This window comes from Halyomorpha halys, unplaced genomic scaffold, assembly GCF_000696795.3.
Source record: "Halyomorpha halys isolate HHAL.00 unplaced genomic scaffold, Hhal_1.1 Scaffold87.1, whole genome shotgun sequence".
NCBI lineage: Eukaryota > Metazoa > Arthropoda > Insecta > Hemiptera > Pentatomidae > Halyomorpha > Halyomorpha halys.
Window position 1 is genome coordinate 1,311,781 of NW_027115705.1, and position 22,342 is coordinate 1,334,122.

At 28.6% G+C, this 22,342-nt stretch overlaps 1 protein-coding gene across 15 annotated transcripts in view; it reads right to left on the bottom strand.

The window, feature by feature from the left end:
• Ae2 (Anion exchanger 2) overlaps positions 1-22,342 on the bottom strand; it is a 310,706-nt gene that overhangs the window by 12,700 nt on the left and 275,664 nt on the right. For 12 of the 15 annotated variants that reach the window (XM_067052716.1, XM_067052717.1, XM_067052715.1 and 9 more), the window contains 8 exons: positions 18,917-18,970; positions 16,681-16,788; positions 16,100-16,297; positions 15,913-16,017; positions 14,370-14,580; positions 6,543-6,557; positions 3,797-4,012; positions 40-188 (listed from right to left, as the gene is read on the bottom strand). In XM_067052716.1, the coding sequence (XP_066908817.1) occupies positions 40-188; positions 3,797-4,012; positions 6,543-6,557; positions 14,370-14,580; positions 15,913-16,017; positions 16,100-16,297; positions 16,681-16,788; positions 18,917-18,970 (1,056 nt within the window). The remainder of the gene's footprint in view (positions 1-39; positions 189-3,796; positions 4,013-6,542; positions 6,558-14,369; positions 14,581-15,912; positions 16,018-16,099; positions 16,298-16,680; positions 16,789-18,916; positions 18,971-22,342) is intronic. The other 3 variants (XM_014414791.2, XM_014414786.2, XM_067052718.1) reach the window with 3 other exon arrangements.

The following is a 22,342-nucleotide window of genomic DNA, read 5'->3' on the forward strand; positions in this document are numbered from 1 at the left end:
AAAAAAATATTGAAATATTTATGGACTGTGGATCTTTACCGTATACAAGCTTTCATCAAAGAGAAGAAGAGGGCCAGTGGCTCCGATAATAACAAGAGGTTGGCCGGATAGAAGAGCAAAAAATATTCCAGCAAAAGATGTTGCTACCAGTGTCTCAGATATTCCAACAAGATTGTTTGTTTTATCGGCTAAAAAGAATAAAAAATACTCTTATTATCATACATATCATATTCATATTATATTATAGCAATAATTCAGTCACTCATACATTCTGTTAAATCAAGATAATTCTGTGCGGCAAGTGTAGACTAAAATTAAAAAAGTTCGACTTTGGTTAGCTATTGATGATTTCAATTTAAAGATGAAAAATTGAAATTTTGTCAAAAGCCATGAAAATAAATAGTTAGCTCATTTTATAATAATAAAAAAAAAAAAAAATCAGAAGTACCAATGTAGATGCAAGTATGCATTTACCACAAAGAAACAGGAAAGAGCATAAATTACTTTCACTCTTTTTGTTTGTATTAAATGGCTCTTAGGGCAAGAGCATTGTTGAAGTGACATTAAAAACTTATAATTTTTTTAAAATCTAATTAGTTCTATAAAATAAATTTAATGAATCTAATACTTGTAAATAATTTTCTTTTGTAATATAAATCCAAATAATGTCTTAAATGTATAACAAAGTCATGTGTAAGTGATGATGTATTTATGAAAAGTGATCAACGGTAAACTGTTGAGAACGCTTGTTATATACAAAGGAGCATTGTTTATAGAGCTGCTGTTTCTGTGATTCCCCAGTTAGTTGTGTTGTCAGCCGCATTATGAATAGCATTATCATTCAGTAGTGTACATTTTGCCAGGACACGATATAGATGTACTCTCGTTCCAGCCTCAGGAGCCCCTATTTTTTTCATAACAATTTTGAACTCAACATCTCCTCCCTTAGTTGACAGCTGAACAGAGGTTAGATGTAAAAAAATTTATATATATATATATATATATATAAATACACACACAAATAATTCTGTGCTCATAGCTCATGTCTTATACACATAAATGTGTAAGATTTTCTATCATTTATTTTTGTATTTTAAAGGCATCAAAGAGTAAATTATTTTTCCCCTCTGTTTTTATATAAAGAAATAATATGTTTTATAATGTTTGTCTCATTTATTTTTTTTATTAATATACGTATGTTTAAAATTGCTGATTTATTTATGTCTACTTCATTTTACCATAAGTTAATTATCATTTCCAACCCACAAGTATATTAACCACCAGCCCATTGTTTACCTTGGCAAGAGGAAAGTCTTTATTGTGGCTTTCAGTTGAGGTAACAAGGAAGGAAAATATTCGTTCTAAAGTTCAGACTAGTAATACTATCAAAGTCAAGAAAGTTTTTTTTGTTTGGCTCTACAGACCTTGTAGAACCTTGGCCACCCAGACTATCCTTCTCCAAGCCTGCCTGTCTTGGGTTTCTGTTTACCAGTTTTCTTTATGCAGTTCTTTCACATCTTTGTTGATTCTGTCTAGCTGACTGGTTTTTGGCCTCCCATGTGGTCTCTTGCAAACTATAGTGGCATTCATTCCTGTGTAGAAGCATCCTGATGGATTGCTTCGAGACACATATCCTGTCCATCTTAACCTCCTTGCCTTTATATCATGAGATATTGACAGACCAATCTCTGCAAGCAGTTCACTGTTAGTTTTTCTCCTCCATATGTTAAGGCTCTGATCCAAATCGTTTCTGTAATTGTACGGAAGACTTTCCGACTTTCCTTCCAAATCTTTCGATTCTGCTTTCTAGAGTACCTTAGGTGTATCAGAACTGGCTTTCTTATGGTATTATAACATCCTGAACTACAGATTTTTGAGATTTCATTATTCTTGACAGAGAGAATACTTAGTCATATACTTGCAAGCTGATTTCTCTGCTTTACTTAATAGAGTCTTCACAAGTCTTTCTATGTCATCTTGGTTACTTCCTAGGACTAATTTTGTTTGTGTTTGCTAGGATTTTACGTTTTATTCTGACATGGACCCCACCATTTTCGTGTGATGTTCTACTAATCACTTTTTGTAGGACTAAGTGAACAGCTTTGGAGTGCGTTCATCTCTCTGTGTCAGACCTGTTCTCACTTCAAAGGCTTCAGGTACTTCTCCTTGTATCAGGACTCTGCATTTAGGATCATTCGTACACACTTCTGTCAGTCTTACCAACTTCCTAGAGATCCCCAGCTCAATCATGATCTTCCAAAGACAGTTTCTGTCTATGGAATAATAAGCTGCTTTGAAATAAAAAATTAAGGTATGCACAACCTGATCTACTTCCTTTGTTTTTCGAGTTTATGTTTCAGGATGAAGATCTAGCCTAGCATGCTCTTTTCTCTCCTGAACCCAACTTGGTGATTCCCAATTATATTCTCGTAATACCGAGATACCCAATTTAGCATCAAGGAGGTAAAAGCAGATTAAACATTATTACACAAGTCGATAATAAAATTAAATTTTTTTACCTAGAGTTTTAAGAAACTGAAGCCAAGTTTTTTTTGTTATTTTAAATAAAGTGCACTAATTTACATTACCCAACACAAAAAAGTCTAAGGAATAAGAACAGATCTTAGCTTAAATCTTAATTAATTATTTCAAAATATTGCTACTCTTAATACTCAATTCATAAATTAACAGTATATAGCATAAATTTATCGAAGAAAAAAAGATGGAAAACAGTTCCAATTTCGATGAAGTAGGCTCAATTACTTTAATAACACCCAACTCAGCACGTTATCAAAGTTATGTCCGACATTTACAGAGATTAACATTTGCCTGACTTTTTTAATGGTGAGCCATTTAAAAGGAAGGTACTTGCCTAGTTTTCCACTACAGCTCAGCACTGCATTGTGTTTCTGCTGCTTTATGCAATTCATTTTTAAAATAACTGGTGTGTCCACAGAAATGACTTTCCTTATCCCTCTTTGGGTACAGAGTTCAATACAAAAATTATCTACTACATCTTTGCTAACATTAGTCTAATTAAAATATACGTATAGTTATAATTACTATTTTATTTTGTTTAGCTCATTAGATAACTTAATCATCTTTCAGGTAAACATCTTGAATTTTAGGAGACGTACACTTTTCAATTTGAAAAACTGATAAGTGAATGACTTTCCATTGAAACTTAAACGAAAATCTTTGAAAAAACATTATAAAGAAATCTGACCCACTTACAACTGGTGTACCAAGTTCAGTATACTATATCTTTGCTAATAATGGTCTTATTTTGATAATTTCTTTTTAAAGGAAATTCAATAACCTTTTAAATTACCACATATTTGCAAAAGAATATATACTTTTTGGGTAATACACAAATAAATTTTGTTTTCTTCATAACTTTTTTTTTTTTGAGGATTTATTTTATATATTATATGAAAAGTTGAAGAGCTTGAGAAGAAGAATTAAGGTACATTTAAACTTTTTTAGCTCTACAGTCTGTAATAAACATGCTTTTCAGCTATTGTATACAGAATTGTAAACAGGCATTTTAGATCAAGAGAGAAGGAAAAAAAATGGGTCCATCCATTGTAGCGATAATTGTGACATAGACATACAGACAAGTTCATTGGTTAGTTTTTTTTTTTTTTTAGACTTAGAGAGGGGACTCTAAAACTCTTAGGGAAGTTTAAAACTGTAAATAAAAAATTTGACCTGATTAAATTGCTTTCCTTACTTAGGGTTATAAGAAAGTAAAAACCAGTAGAAAAAAAACATAGATCAACAGTTAATTACTCACCCATCAAACCTCCAAACGTGATAGCACCTGATAAAGCAGCGAAATACATGAAAATAGCCGCAGCTACACATTGCCCATTCAAACCTTCAATAAGATCAGACCAGTAGTGTGGGTATCGCCTCTTTAGATCTTTTATCAAGCCTCCCCAAGGCCTTCCTGTTCTTTGTAAGGGGTCATCCTTCTTATCCTTACCATCGCCACCATCTCCTAGAAGTGCTGCAAACAAATGTTATAGCTAAAAATTCCTAACATTATCATTAAGCTAAAAATTAATTATTGTTTAATGAATAAAACCATAGAAATAAAATGAGTTACAAGGTTTAATTTCTGAAACAGTAAATTAGCTTGTACTATATTTGTTACTAATATTTTTTTAAAATATAATAACAATAATTTGATGGCAAACTAGTTACTAACAGTTACAAAGTCTCAATCTCAACTTTTCGATTTCTTTCCTTTCACTCTGGGTCATTACCCCATTTCAGAATTATTATGTTATATCTCTTTGATAAAAACTTCAGACAATGTCATCACCTTGAACTTCTGAAACAGTTCTCATTTAGAAATAAACATACTTCATGCATATTCATTCCAGTAGCCTGTTTAAATCTCGATTTCTAATTTAAATCTTAGACAGGTACAAATTAGATAACCCATTTTTAGTATAAGATTTTTTCATAGGTACAAGAGATATTAACCAACTAACCCCCCAAAAATAGTATGTAAAATAATTTTAAAATACATATTATATAGTATAAATTTAAAAAACAAAGATCAAATTTTTCAGTATAAATAAATGGAAAATAATTTTATAAAACTATAATTATTCAAAAACAACTATAATTCAAATTTTTTAAAAATATTCCTTTTTGAAACATTTCTAGGTTTTCCCAATATTCAAATATGGTACACTACATTGGACAAAAAATATAATAATATACTTTCTTAAAAAACTTTATTACTATATAAAATTTTAAATATAATACTGAAGATATATAACTAATAATTTTAAGGGCATAATTCTCAAAGTGGTACAAACAGTAACTTATCGCTAGTTTTTTAAAACTGGAGTTGGTTTTTTCAATGGAAAAAATTAAAATAATATTATTTATTACTAGATTAAGCATGATTAATAACTAATTAAAATAAAAAGATTAGAGGATACGTTAAATTTTAAATGTGATATTTTCATCATTTTCACTTATTTCATACATGGAAATTTCATGAATTTAAATAAATAAGTAAAATTTATATAATAAAAAAAAAATCTAATTTTTCTATTATGTGTAAAATATGCCCATGCACATATGCATAAGGTGTTGCACAGAATCTGTTAAGCAAATAAAGAGAAATCAAAGCTCTAATTCTTAGGATAAGGTATTTTACAAATATTGAGATAAAAATAAGTTTAGTTCAGTTGAACCTCTATTAATTTAACTTAAATGTTCTCTGAAAATTTTTTTCACTATTGATATAAGTAAGTGATACATGATGAAAACAACTATAAGTTGAGTTTATAGGAGTTCAACTGTAAATGAATAAGATAATATAGAAGTATACAAAATTGATATATAAATTAAAAATATATAATGTTTAAGATTACATAATACTTATAATATGCTCAACTTTGGAGACAAAACTATATTAACGCTTCTATTCAATTTGACATTTTAGATTAATGATCTGTAAAAGTTTTTTTATAAGTTATGTTTTCTAGAGTATTTTTTTTATTCTTTTACCCATTGGCTATAGAGAAATATTTGAATATTGATTGATGTTCATAAACATTATTCAAAGGCAAAACATTTTTAAGTTAAAAATACAAAAAAAAAAAAAAAAACTTATAAAGACCAGTTAGGCATGAGATTAAATAATATTTATTATGATAGGAAAAAAATTTTAAGCTTTACTTGATGCAAATCCTAGAATTAATTTCTAACAATAATAATAAAAATAAATTTATGAAATGGATCAAGATCTTGAACTGTAAAGTCTAATTTTTATTGATTTTTATTTTTAAACAAAATAATAATAATAAATACAAAATATCATTTAACTTTAATTTTATGGAAAAAAAAATAAATAAAAAAAATAGAACAATACAAAACAATCATTTTGCCTTGAATAATCCATAAAGCACTAAAGGAGTAACTCCAAATACACAAATCAAAAAGTTATTTTCTAGAACTACCTTAAATAACTCTTTGGCTTTCATACTGCAGTTAAAAATTATCATTTACCTGTAGAATAACCCATTCTTACAGTCCTAATTAAAGTTATATTTCAGTCAAACCCAACTCTCTTACTTATTTGACGATATCTCAGTCCAAACTAAAATGGATAATACACCAGGTAGCTTATCAGTCTTAATAAATCCCGTGTCTATATTATAGCTATTAATGCTGTCGTATAGGAAATAAAATTTTGAAAATGCCTTAAGGTGTACATAGCTACTTTCTAATAAATCAATAAGGGACAAGCTTTATTAATTAAAATCGTAAAATTCAGGTGTAGGCTCTTCATAAAATGAAAAAAAAAAAAAAACTATATTTCTAAATAATAATAACTGTGCAAACTTTTTTTTTTTTAACTTTGTTTCTTTCAAAAGTATTGATACTTGTGATAACAATAATAATAAAATTTGATACATGCAGAAAAATACTCTACACTAATAAAAAAAAGAAAAGAAATATATAAGTATAGGGTAAGCATGTTTAACCGATCCATTAGAATCAGGTACACATACCTTTTTTCTTAGCCGCTTGATAAAATAATAAAATGTCATTAACATGTATAACATCATACAAAATAATAACTTAAGTTACAGCTGTCAATGGTTTATTATAGATCATTAGCAATTAGAGATTAAATCATAAAAGAGATCAAATAATTACACTTAAAGGACAGTCAAACATATTTTTTTTTTCAAATTAATATATATTCGTAAACGACATGCAATAAATATGATAAATATTGTAAGCCTGATACAAAAGAAACCATTTTCAAGATAAATTTAATTAATGATAATCATAGTGATTTGAAATTTAACATGGTTAATAAGACTGTGTTAAGACTGATGTAGTAGATTTGGGTTTAGTGGGGTATCACTGTATAGATAAATGAAGAGAAAGATTGGAGGAAACGGCATCGAACCTTCGTGTTTCACTAAGCCTTTATTTTTTATTCCATACGCTAAAGTATATAAGTGGCAAATTTATTTAGTAAAATTAATGGTATATTTAAGTTCATAAAAAAATTGTGAAACAATATCCACCTAAAAATAACAATTATTATTTGTGATATCTATATTAAAAGTTTTACTGATAAAGGTTTAGACAATTTCAAAAAATTTACTGCTTGCTCTACTTCCATTATGACACTGAAGCTGTTATCATATTATAGAAAATTTAAAGAAACCATTTCAATGAACATTAAACTTTCTTTAAGGGAATCAACTTTAGTGAATATGGAGGAATGGATAAAAGCAAAAATGATTTTGAACATGAAGCTTAAGTATTATGGGTCTATCAGAAAGAAAAAAAACTGGGAGTGAAGAAGTGAAAAACTAAGAAGTTTTTATTAGACTCTTTCACTACCTACCATCATGTGCATAATCATCACTCTTCTTTTCAAGGGATGAGCAACCCTTAAAGATTAAGCAACACTTTAGAGATTTTTGAAAATAAAGCATAGCATATTAGGCCAAAGGTAATCAGAAATTATTCAAATTACTTAGAAAGAAAGATGATTGGATGGAAGAACATAGCATTGTGATCATTGAGATAGGTTTTATGGCTTCGTAGTTGTATAGCTTTTATTGTTGTATTTATAGCTAAATTAAATACAACTATTAATAGTGACTTAAATACTTCATAATAGAACAGTTTTATGTTTCTTAGAATTCCAATATAATATTTAGTATAGTTGAATAAATATTTAAAGATAATTAAATTTGAAGATAATATTTAACGAAATAAAATAATGGAGCACAGTGTATTGAAAAATATGTGAGGAATGTTAGATTTTCAGAATATCTAATAGTCCAAGAGATCCATGTTATTCACAACAAAATAACAAAGAATTAGTAGTTACTGACTTTGTTTTAGGGAAAACTATCTCTAAGGAATCATTAGATGTACAGATATCTATCAGCACTCAAAATAAAGCTAGTTCATGTATTATGAAGTTGTTTGCATGGTATTTGACAAAATAAAATTCACAAAATGTTTATTTCTAGTAGTTTGGACAAAACTTTTGGTTTATGGAAAACTATAGTTCAGTAAACGTTGGAAATAAATAATAAATGTTATGTTAATAAATAAAACGTTGGAAAATAAATAGTTGTAAACTATTTTTATTTCTCCTTTGACCGCAACCCTGACCATCTCCCTATATATAGTTCAGTAACTATAAATGTCAGTTAAAATTTAAATTAAAACTAGTTGAATGTACTATAAAGTAGTTTATGATTATTATTTTTGCAGGAGTAGTAGTTTCCTTGAAATGCCAAAATATATACACAAAATGTTGATTTCTCAATGTTTTGAAAAAACATTTGGTTTATGAAATACTATATCTCAGGAATTATTAGACATACAGATATTTATTAGGGCTCATATTTTAGAGAATTTATTCTACTTTAGATAATCTGCTATGAATTTTTTAGTGCTGCAGTTTTAAGGATATGGAGCGCCAAATGAAAAGTTGAGGTTTATATTGAATTAAATAAACTTCAGGCAATGTGCATCATAAATACGTCAAATTTTATTTTTAATGGCATTTACTGTATCCCTTGTACAGTCTAGATAAAAACTGAACCACTTTCTGAAATTAAATAATATACTTTTTTTTTTGTATAGGAAGATCGTCAGGGTTGCGGTCAAAGGAGAAAGTTTACAACTATTTATTTTCCGACGTTTCGCCCCACTTTGTAGGGCTTCATCAGGGCTAAAAAGATACAAAAGAAACAAAAATAGTTTACAACTATTTATTTTCCGACGTTTCGCCCCACTTTGTAGGGCTTCATCAGGGCTGTTCAGAACAAACGGGAGAACAGTTAAGGAGAAACGTCGGAAAATAAATAGTTGTAAACTATTTTTGTTTCTCCTTTGACCGGAACCCTGACCATCTTCCTATACATCAATTTTTAGGGTCAACTATATATACATATATACAATTTTTTTAATTTAAAATTACTCAAAAATGTTTTATTTGCATCTTCAGAACAGCCACCATTTTTTGTTCCCACTAACTATGGTTGGCAGAGCCATCAATTTTGACATTTAATTATATGTGTTTCATAAAAGTAATAAAAAATTGGGGTAAAATAACTTTTTTTTTTTCCTCTTGGACTAAACCATTCAGAATGAACATGCAAGTAGAAAATTTCAGTCAATATTTTGATTGTTGGCATTTTTCAAAACAAATGTAATTCAATTAATAATAGCTACATAATAATATATTTAGAGTAAAACTATATCAAATATATAAATTTCAAATTGCTATAAATATTATAATTACGTATATCGAATATTGTTCAGAATCAAGTTTAAACAGTAAGTAAAAACATACAGCAGATTGTTGATTAATTAAATACACTCAAATTAATTTACTTTACCTTAGTCATTTCAATAATTTATCAATGAAAGTAAGCAAATGATAGAATCAAAATTTCTCTAAAATAAAGCCTCAGCCCAGAAGTTTCTGAATGATTTCTTGTACATACCATATTTAGACACAATAATAAGAAAATGAAACCCAATTTTAACTACACTGGATAATACTTGTAACAACGTATCTGTTGTAGTGACCAACATTTCCTGACTCCTATTTTTCTGAGCCATTGTAAAATATAATGGCATACAATGCTATGATAAAGCCAGCTCTCATATACGGCTGCCAGACCTGGGCAATCTAGAAAGCAGAATCAAGAGATTTGAATGGAAAGCCCTCCGCATAATTACAGGAGCGATATGAGATCAGACCCTTAACACATAGAAGAGAAGAACTAACAGTGAACTGCTTGCGGAGACTGGTCTGTCAATATCTCATAATATAAAGGCAAGCAGGTTAAGATGGGTAGGATATAATGCTTGAAGCAATCCATCAGGATGCTCCTACATAACAATGAATGCCACAATAGTTGGGAAGAGACCACGTGGGAGGCCAAAAACCAGTCAGGTAGACAGAATCAACAAAGATGTGAAAGAACTGCATACAGCAAATTGGTAAACAGAAACCCAAGACAGGCAGGCTTGGAGAAGGATAGTCTGGGTGGCCAAGGTTCTACAAGGTCTGTAGAGCCAAACAAAAAAAACTTTCTTGACTTTGATAGTATTACTAGTCTGAACTTTAGAACGAATATTTTCCTTCCTTGTTACCTCAACTGAAAGCCACAATAAATACTTTCCTCTTGCCAAGGTAAACAATGGGCTGGTGGTTAATATACTTGTGGGTTGGAAATGATAATTAACTTATGGTAAAATGAAGTAGACATAAATAAATCAGCAATTTTAAAGATGCGAAAGAGCTGCACGCAGAAAACTGGAAAGCAGTAGCCCAAGGTAGGCAGGCCTGGAGAAGGCTTTATTGGGAGATCTACAAGGAATGTACAGCCAACAAAAAAAAAAAAAAAAAAAAGCAATCATGGCTAAAACGACTGTCAAATAAAATTTGTTTTGGGAAAACTATAACTCATAAATTATTAGATGTACAGATGTATATTAGCAATCAAATTAAAGCAAGTTAAATGTATAAATTATAAAGTAGTTTATAATGTTTATCTTCGTACAAGTAGGACTTTTCACGATATTTACCAAAATAAATCCACAAAATTTGATTTCTAGTTGTTCAGACAAAGCATTTGGTTAATGAAAACCTACATCAAAACTTTACCTGTAAGAAAAACTTATTATAAACTGCTTTATGGTGGATTCAACTAGCTAGAATGTTGGTGGTAATAGACATCTGTAAATAGTTCCTGAGTTCCTTTTCATAAACATCAAGAAATAAACATTAAATGAATTTATTTTGGCAAATATAGATAAACTACTCCTCCTCCTAAATATACTATACTTTATAGTATATTTAAATAGCTTCAATTTGAGTGCTAATGGACATCGGTGTGTCAAATGATTTCTGAGATATAGTTTTCTCAAAATTAATTCATGATTTAAAAAAAAAATAAACAATTAATTTCATTACTAAAGTTTTGCTATTTACTTTATTACATAGATTTCGTAAAGAGTTTTTTCATTGTTTACTTAAACTTGCTGCAATATTATATTTTCAGCATAAAACCTTATTTTGAAAAATGAGGTGTATAGAGGTGCACTGGACCAAATTTCAAAAATAAGGTAGTCATTAGAAAGCTAGTTAGATTATCTACAACTATTATTTTTGTAATAAGATTGATCGTAAGACTGCGGGTAAAGAGTAAAGTTTACGAAATGGGAAAAATTAAAAAAATTTAAAAATCAGGGAATCATTTGACCATCATTTTGAAATACACCTTGATCGAGTTCTAATGTTATGGTAGTCCTTCAATGCATAATCTGATGCTCTAATTGTATAAAATAATCATTTTTTCAATTAAGTGTTTAGGTTTTTGAGTTATTTTTAGTTTAAAAAGTCAGAAAATTTTAATGCATTTTTAAGTGTATCACTTAAATCTCACCACGGAAATGAGGGGGGGACTCAATTCCTTATTAGAGGCAGAATACATTGATTAAAACAATTTACAGCTTGACCTGGATTTTATCCAACAAAAATCCTGATTTTACTAGACTAATTCTGAAATAGTGTGATTAAAGTATTTGCAACTGTATCTTTTTCGAATATGAATCTTCTCTTCAATTCTTGGTCATTAATTCAAGAGGAAGTTCTTGATACTTTAAATACCTTTTTTGGAAAACTGGTATTATTATCATATTGTACTATAAACTCCATAAACTCAGTATCAGACAGGATGGATGGTAAAAGAAACTGTTGAACTTATAAAAGACACTGAAACTGTTTGCATTTGTAGGTTATGATTATTTTTGTCTAATACTGGAAAAAAATAACCCCAAAATATAGTTAAAACCTCAACAAACTCCACTTGCAGTTAAATAGTAAATTTCACTAAAATAAAAAATTTGAATTTTTTGTTAAACAAAAAATTGAAACAGAGACCATAGAAAATTTAGATTAAGATTATGAAAAACAAAATTAAATTAAAATATTTTCCAAATGCAACTTCATTAATCAAAAATCTGCTATATTACAAAATTATATTTGATAACGTATACGTTGAAATGAAAACTTAGTCTAACAATAAATGTTATATTAGACAATTATGAGGAAAATAGTTCATTTTACTTAGCCTAGACACTAATGAGGTGTATAAAAAAAATGAACGTTTTATCAAATCCAAGATTTCAAAGGACTGTAAATATTTTAATCCTATTTAATACTTACCAATGCTTAATAATCCCTTTAGAGCATTCTCTAATCTTGATTAATCCCATTCAACTTCTTCAAAAAGGCCTCAGTTTAGTTATTTGTTTCAAAGAAGAAACATGACAGTGTCCTACGAAATTTTCATAATTTTAAGGCATTGCTGGAAAAAAAAATTTCACAGCCGCTGAAGCAACTCGTAAAATTATTAAATATGAAGGGGATGGCGTCCTTGACCAGCGCACTGTGCAGCATTGTTTTAAAATATTTAGCAGTGGAGATACGACTTTAGAAAGGAAGAAGGGCTCCAGGCGACCATTAATGGATATTGAAGAGATTCTGCAGGAAGCTGTCAAGCCAAATCTGTCCACAAGTACTTGTGAACTTAAAAGAGAGTGTGGTGTGTCAAATGATACTGTTAGCCGCCATCTACTCTCCATGGGGAAGGTGAAAAAGAACAGTAGACTGGTCCTTCACGAACTTACTCCACAGCAATCAGCTAAGAGGTTAGAAATTTGTGAAAATTTATTGAAAATCCTTCTAGTATGAGATTTTACCGGAAGATTGTCACATGTAATGAAAAGAGGGTGTACTGATGAAATCCTAATAGCTGTGATCAATGGCTAGAACATGGTCAAACCGCTTTTCCAGTTGCTATAAGGGGGCAATTTGAAAAAAAAAAATCCATGCTTTGTGTTTTTTTTTAATTTTGAAGGTGTTATTCATCATGAATTTGTTCCTGAACTCTAGTGTGAACAAATGGAAAGATTGTATGTGAAGTTGTCAGAGCGTTATCATACTTTGATCAACCGAAAAGGAGTTTTGTTCCAACAAGATAATGCCTGTCCTCTCACTTCCCGTCGAAACAAAGAAAAGTTTAAAGAACTTTATGGGTTTAAACTCCTGCTTCATCCACCACATAGTCAAGGTCTCGTGCCATCGAATTACTACTTGTTTCAATCCATGGCCCATTTCCTTCAAGGGAAGAAATTTGATAATTTTGCAGAAGTTGAAATTGCAGTCCAAGTGTTCTTTAACAGCCATACCAAAGAATGGTATCAGCGTGGGATCGAGCAATTGGCTAGCAGATGGCTAATGACATCAGATAACAATGGACTATACTTTGAGTATTAATTGTATTTTATATTAAAGAAATAATATTACAAATATTTGGTTAAAAAACGGTCATTTTTTTTCGATACACCCCATTAAAATAAATAAAGCATATCAACTGTTTTTTAATTTTATTTCTTAGGATTTTTATCCTTGGATCCCCCCACTACTTTGCCGATTCTTCTCATACTTTTGATGACCTTTGTAACTTTGCAAAACTTTCCAACTTTTTTGATGATGTCATTCATTTGGTCGGCAAATTCATTTAGCAATTCTGAAATATAACATACTCTTCATGAATTTCACAACTTATTACATACAAATTCCAAAGAATACATTTAAATTTTATTAAGGCCAATACCTTGTATAAGATTGAATCATTACATCAATGAATTTAATGAAAATTCCAATACTATAAAACAATTTAGAGGTTTTAAGGATAAAATCAACCGAGGGGTGGCAAAAAGGTAGGCCATAACCATTTTCTGGTTACCTATCCTAAATACTCAAAAATGTGGACTTATCAGATATTGGTAAAAGTTTCCAGAGTACCTTACTTCATGAAACCTTAAAATGCAATACTTATATAATTAATTTTTTTTATACTGAAAAATCAGGCTTGCAAAGTCAAGATTCGTTTACAATACCAAAAATATAAAAAAAAAATCTCCTAAATATTCTGCCTAATTTCCCATTTAGAGCATTATTTGAATGAATAATACATCAGTTTAATTAACTATTATCACCTTAATTAACATGTTATCAACCTAATTAGTTTGAAAAAAGAGGCTTAGGTACAACATTATAATTGAAAACATTTTTATATAGAAAATATCAATACTAAAAATAAAATAATGGCTTCCAGCAGTACTTAGCATTTCTTTAGGTAGTTGGTAGTTAAGTATTAACATGAGAAAACGCATACATGATTTATTGCATGTGATTATTTACTTCTCAAGCTTATAGTAAAAATAAAACATTTTTAAATGTAAAGTGATTAAAGAAACTATGTATAGTAGCATACCTTCCTTCTGTGATATTTGATCAACTGCACTTTGAGCCCTACTTTGTCTTCTCTTGATGGCCTCTGTTTTAGCTTTCAGCTCATGGAACGGCAGAAGAGCCTGCCTCTCCCAATCACCTGGAGGGAGAACGATACTTGCATTAAGGAATTCATTTATGGCGGACAGCAGTTCCTTCCGTACTGTTGCTTTGTAAGCTATGCAGTGGAATTCCTAGAAACAAAAAAAAATTTTAGTGTTGAAAGTGAAACTGTATTTGTGTATTCTTTTATCTCTTACATATTCTTGAATGTAGTATAATATTCAATCCTTATTAAACATTACACTTCAACACTGGAAAAATTCAACTCACATAACATAAATATTTAATGATTTGTACTTTCCATAGGTTTTTTAAATATTAACACAAACTCCAAAAAAATTGTTTATCCAGGGAGCTATGTAGATTTGTGATATTTAAAAAAAATTATACAAGGTGATTTATGTGCGTTTTGAATAAATATTTTTAAAAAAACCTATGAAAAGTACAAATCACTAAATATTTATGTTATATAACATTCAAGTTTTAAAGAATAAATAATGTGCTTATTGTTTACCATAGATTAGTTAAAATTTAACCCTACCTTAATTTACCTTTTTGTATCTTATGATCCTATTTCAAAATATTTTTAGTTTTTTTTTTATAGCCCTGATAAAGCTTAACAAAATGGGACGAAACATCGGCAAATAAATAGTTGTTAATATGTATAAATATACACAACATGAAATTATTTCACGTTTTTGTTTCCAAACGTTTTAGCCTAAATTTCAGGCCTTCATCAGGGCTAAGAATAAAGCGAGATGGCAACCATATAATAATAATAAAAAAAAAATTAAATAATTAAATGGATAACAAATATACTATAAGAAGGTAATAAATAACATAATATTGGAATATTAAAAAATCATAAAAGATAATAAACATATTAGAAAATTAAAAAATATATACATTACAAATCAAACAATAGATGTAGATGATGAAAAGAATGAATTGTTCTTGTTTCTGGTTAAACCAATTTTTTAAATTAAAATTATTCAATTTATTTTAAAGCTTCGTCTTGTAAACAAAAAAAAAAAAACCGTTCAGAACCACATGAAAAAATTAGCCTATGATCTGTGACAAGTTCAAAACATTATTGACTAATTCAGCTTCATTCTCTTGTCTTCATTATATTACAGTTCTTTCATTCAATACTTTACGATCGTGAATTACAGCAAAACCTTTTTGATTTAAATTAGATCTTATTTAATCTGCCTCACATTTACAAAACAAAACACTATAACTATAAAAAATATTAAAAACTTAATATTCGGAGTATCATAACCAGAAAGCTTTGTTCCTTTATAAGCCTGATAAGGGAACAAATCAGATAATAGAATGACTGATAACCGAGTATGTTAATAACACAGATATTTACACTTACTAATTACGTAAACAAGACAGCCAAAACTCTATATAAACTTCTTACAACAAATTAGTTTCAAGTAATTATAAATATCACTTACAGGATTAGACATTAATGTTGATATAGATCGCCCGATTTCATGGTAATCAAGATCGGCTTCACATGGACCAAGAAGAATAAACATAAACCTCACAGGTATTGGAACCTAAAAAACAAAATAATCAGTGGACTTCTTGACTTCTTAAAACAGCAAATAAATAATAAAAGAATAAAGAAATTGCACTTACTTCTGTAATACTAGGAATAAGGATGCCTTCAGCTAAACGAACGAAGGCAATAGTAGGCTGCTCGAGGAAGTCGACTGCACCGACTAGGACAGTAGTAGCTTCTGCACCAATGGGAATTCTTTTCAAAATACTTTCTTTAGCTGATCTTCTTGCCAAATCTTCTGTTGAGGAAAGGTACGTTTCTTCTTTCATGTCAATCTACATCAACAATAATACAAAATTATATAGAATTATTTTTTCATCTCTTTTGGTCATACTACATTAAAAAACTAAAATTGTTCAGAATCAGTTGGAATAAACTTTTTTAATTTCGGGTAAGAGCATCAGTTATTGACAGATCGACCTTTGTTTTTAAATATTAAGAGTTTGGTACCAACAACCATTTCACAATAGGCTTCAATTGTAAGCCAAGTTTTTTAGCTTGCAACTGGTGTCAATTATAAAATGGAATGCGGCACTATATTCTTAATACTTAAAAACAAAGGTTGAAATGTCAATAACTGGTGCACTTACCCTCACTGATTATTGGTAATAACATAAAAAGCAATATATGATAGAGTGAAATCTTATGTAGTACTTACAGAAGTATGGTGGTTCAAGAGAGGAGGTTGTAGCAGGTTACCCGAAACTTTATCCAAAGCAGAAGCCGACGGGACCAGCTTCACTTTTCTTAGATCATCATTGAGATTCTGTTCACAAAACAATCAATCATTAAGTTAATTTTAAGTATAAGTTATAACTAATAACATGCAGATACTAAGAAACCAATGAAATGCAATTGTGAAATCTGTGCAATACTAACATATACTAGAGAAAGTGGATAATTACTTCTGAATTTTTTTTAAACTTTTTCTATAAATACCAATAACTAGTCTACGCTATTGTTTTTTGTAATCAGTTTTCTAGCTGGTTATAAAATCTAATTAAAATTTTTATAAAATTAAAAAAAAGGAAAGATTAGGAATATTAAATATGTAAATGACAAGAGCATTAAATAGCTGGAAAAAGAAGAGAAATCGTAGAATAGATAAAGGCAAGAAAAAGAGCTCAAAATATTGGAGCCAAGAATATCATAAAATCATCAATGCCTAGGAATCCAAAAGTAAGAATTTATAACAAGGAACAAAGCCATATATTTTTGAAAATAGAATAACATTTCGTAAAATATTCAGTTTTCTGATCCTAATAGGTTGACCTGAACTTGAGGTAATAAAATAAGATTAAGTCCAATCAAGTCATAGTTACTTTTAATTATACAGTAAAAAGTCTATCAAAATTAAAAATTATTTTAAGCAAATAACTAAGGGAGAGAAAAAATTAAACTATTAATAAGAAAACAAATACGACTGCATCTCTAAAATGTAAAAATGTAAATAAACAATGAACCGACGGGTAAATGTCTCTGGGGTAGACTGATATGTAGGTGGGAAGATTGAGTCAAGAATGATCTCATGGATTTGGGTTTGGATAGATGTTTGTACTTAGTGATTGAAACATACATCCTTGAAGCAGGTACTAAATAGATAAATAGCAGTATAACATCTTTAAAATAAGTCTTGAAATTAAAACAAATTTACCTTTATTGAAATTTTGGAACTAGCTTTTCAAACTTTTGAAGAAAATGGCTGATTAGTAGTTGAATGAAAAAATGTTACAATCTGTCCATATCCATGAGGAAATGTTTTTATTTTGATCCTTTTTCAAACAGTGGAATGATTTAAATAAAAATAAAAATAAAGAACTGAAATGAAAACTAATCTGTTTAATTAGTTTAAGTTGGTTTCTGAGTTTAAATTGAAGTCGGTTAAACATCTTCTGTTGGTGATTACACCTCAAACAAAGGTCAAACCCTCATTTTACAGAATTAAATTTCATAAAAACAAAACAAAAATGACATTTTCATAGAATTGGTATCATGCCTTTATTTATTCTTGTTATCATATTTAAGGAATGTTAAAGACAACAAAATAAATATTTTTAAATATATTATGTAAAATTTTTGGTGCTCATTACTAAAGCATCCAGGTTAACTGTTAAAGGTACAATTTAACTACATAAAATAAAAGTAATGATATAATCAGATAGTTATTAACACAATGAACTTAGCAACAAAGAATAACAGCAATCTAGGAATAACACAAAATATGAATTAAAGTGAAAATGTATGTATTTTTAACATATAAATTCTTTGTGTTTTCTAATGCACTTAAAGACAATTGAATGTGGTGGGAAAAAGCCAAGATCTCAACCAAGAAATAATAAGCACATATCTACAGCATTAAGACTGTCCAAAACTTATTGACATAATTTGGATAGACTGTAATAACTTTTGAATTGATTCTAGGTAATTTACAATAAAAATATTTAAACATTAACAGATTGCTAAACGGTATCAACATATGCCCCACAATAAGGGATGCTAAGTTAGCCGACAAGGTTATTAATGAGAAGTGAATAATCATTGAAAAGAAACAGAATGTATAATAATTGAATTTTGGTAAGTGGAATGAAATGTTGATTCAAGTAAATAAATAAAGTAAATATGTATTCTTAATAGTGAAACATTATACCCAATAATTAATGCTAGCTACAAATATAAAAAGTTTTGAACAGTTAAATATATAATGTTTAATTTAATTCTATAAAAATGAAGAAAATAAATACAAAAGTTATCATGTGAAATACATATTAAAAAAAAGATAAAACTAAATGCAACAAAAAATTATCATCAAATTAAAGTTTAATGTTTATCAACAAATGGAGTAAAATATAAGAGAATAAAAAAAGAAAATAACAGCAATAAGAAGGTATTTTTACATTATTGTCTGCTCGTAGTTCGTACTGAGAGCCATGTTCCTCATAAGCCAGCGACTGTTAGCGAAACAGTGACATACATAATCTATTAGTTATCACGAGGCATATATTTTTCTTTATTTCCCAATTTAATTCACCAATATTATAGATAAGCTCCAAAATTATGGATACAATTTTTTTAATTGTTATTACTATGTATAGATAGAGCAAATAGACAAGATAACATGATTTTTTTAAATCTGTTACTTTTGATAATTAAAAAAAAAAATCAGTCTCAGGACTTCAAATCGATTTACCAACAAAAAAAATTGTTCTATAGTTCAGTTTTGGGTTGTCAATATGTTATATGCTTTCGTTTCATCACTGTTGACAATTCATTTTAATTTAAAACGTTTTTTTAATAATAAGCAAGCATAAAATTATACCATATTTTATTATGAAACATAAAATATGAAATTGTAATTTTTTCATAATTTATTATGATAACTGATTTACAAAAACGAATTAGTACAAGAATATATAATTGTAATAATTTTTTTAAATTTTAGTTCTATATTTTTATTTGAATGATTTAGGAGTTAATTTGTTTCATTTTTTTATGTAAATAAATACACATACTAAACAAACTCTGATAAATAAATCATGTTCACTGTCTCAAATATGCTTTACATAAAAACCTTAATATGTAGACTACAGGAGAAAAACTGTGGTAACTCAATTTTTTTTTGTCAAAAATGAGTAACAAAGGTTAGTAACAGATTTTTGGAGGGTGTACAAGATGGTACACATTCAAATCAGGAGTAAAAAAAAGCTTAAATGGCTAAAATTTGCTCTCCTAAACATTTAAGAAAGAAAATGTGAGAACTTTATTTTTCTCATGTAATCTTCATATATTATGACGCTAATTTCAAAACCTCCTAATTATATTGATATGAAACTGTAGTTAGAAGGTTTTGGAATTAGGGTCATTATATACTGTAGGTATATATAAGTAGATAAACATTTCAACATTAATAAATAAACATATTCATACATCTACCCATACATTAATGTTACATGTGAAATTGATAACATCTCAAAACATTCATGCATCTAATTACAGCAAGCATTTATTATAACACACACAATTGACTCCTAAGTATATTTGGTTTTGACCCTTCAAAAAAAAAATGTTTTGAACAGTTGCTGTTTGAGCCCCTGGTCTTAACAATTGGTCAAACTTAGATGATTAAGAATAGTTTCTTCATTATTGATTATAAAAATAAAATAGAAATAGAACTAAATTATATGAATACTATTTTGAAGAAAATGATATACAATTTGTGATATTTATCTGAAGAGAAAAACATATTGAATGGTTGGAAAACATCATCTGTTTCAATATAATAATAATAAATAATATTTTAAATATAATATTAAGTGTTCTTCCTTTAAATACATTGAAAAAATGTAACTCATACATATTTCGCGACTACTAAAAATGGATAATTAAGTTTTGTATAGATCAATGTGAAAATAATCAAAGGTGCAAAGATACGATAAAATAAGGTGCAACAAGGTCTTATTTGATCTTATGTTAGTTATGTAATAATGAGTGCATGCGGTTATAAAATTGCAAAATCAAAGGCTTGGTCAAGGCTTGTGGGCTCAGCTATTCTCCCAGATACTTCTAATTCTTTTTACAGTAGGACTGCAGCCGAGGGTTGGCAACAAAACCAACTCTCCTGTTTGGTGGACTAATCCCCTCACCATTATCAGAGGAGTGGCTAATGCTATTTTCCCTTTCATACAGTTTTATTGAATAGTACAGGCCCCTAATTAATTTAGTTAATTTATTGTTAAACACATCAAAATATCAAACAAAGCGAAGGCAATTAACTATATAAGAACCCATAATTTATGAACAATATTAATGAGAATGGCCAGGTGGGTAAGGTACTTATCGCTTAACACCAAGTTCCAAGTTTGAGACTGGTTACTAATTGCAATTTATTATCTATTGGATTAACAATAGATTCACTCTCAGGTCAAATCAATTTTGAATATATTCAACTAAATGATATGAGATTGACTTATTTTCTTTAAACTCTTGCTTATTTATTCTCTAATTAATTCACTCACCACTATTTAATTAATCAATCACAAATAAATTACATGGTGCTATGTAAATTAACACAGACATTTTTTTTATGGAGAAAGAGATATGACAAATAAAAAGTTTTAAATGATTTATGATTTTAGATTTAAGCAGTTTAGCTTAGTGTCAAATTGCAGGATGTAAACCAGTAGTTCCCATTTGATGATCTATGCACCAGGCATAGGGAATAAGAGGGTCCAGTAATAGATATTTTGTGATAACTAACTATCAGAAATATTTATTATTTCTGTTTATCTTTCCTGATGTCTAAGGGTTAGTTAAAAGGTTTTAACAGGTAAATGTTCAATAAAAGTGCCTAGAAATGCACTTTAATATTAAACAACATAATTATCCGACAATTCGGCCTACATTTTATGCCTTCATCAGGGGTACAAAAGAAAAAAATATATAAATAATTTTAATTTTTTTTCAATAAATCAATTTAATATCCAAAACAGTCTCAACACTATTTATTTATTTGTCCTACGTTTCGGCCCTTCTAGTCATCTTCAGGGACATCTAAACATTTAACAGCTTATATTACAACTTCACTTTTAAGACTTTTGAGACTGTTTTGGATATTAAATTGATTTATTGATAAATATTACCTGGTCTCGAAAAATTTTTGAAATAATATAATTATTTTTTTTCTTCATTAATAATTATCTATAATACTAATCTTTTGGATAAATGTTTGCTTATGTCTGTATAACAAATACCTTCTAATAGTAGTATTATAATATCTACATAATATCTAAAGTCAACTACAAACACCTCAATATAATTTTCCTTAGCCCTAAGTGGAAGTTCATGGTGGTATGCACATGCTTCAATTTTAGGCCTAGTGGTCCTTAGACCTGAATGGGTTCGGAACCACTGTTCTAAACAATTACTTTCCTTGCAAAATATAAATTACATGGTTAAATCAAACAACCATAAAATAGATTTTGTTTTAGACAGGGTACTCAACAAAAGGAAATGATTATTTTATGAAATTTGATACTTTCTTCAAGTAAAAATTATAAGATCAAAATCATTTAACAAATTAAAAATTTTTAACAGTATTTTCAGAAAAGGAAAGAAATTACATTATACATAAATGGTTGACCGAATTTTAATAAACAATTAAGGAATGGTCAACACTATTTTGTAATTGTTATTTTTCAAATGGCCACCTGGTCAATCGCCCTTTTGTATGAGAAATTACAAAAAACTATTTTTTTTTTTTCAATTTTCAGCTTTAAACACATAAATTTGAAAATATTTCTGTGTATATATTATATAAAATCAAT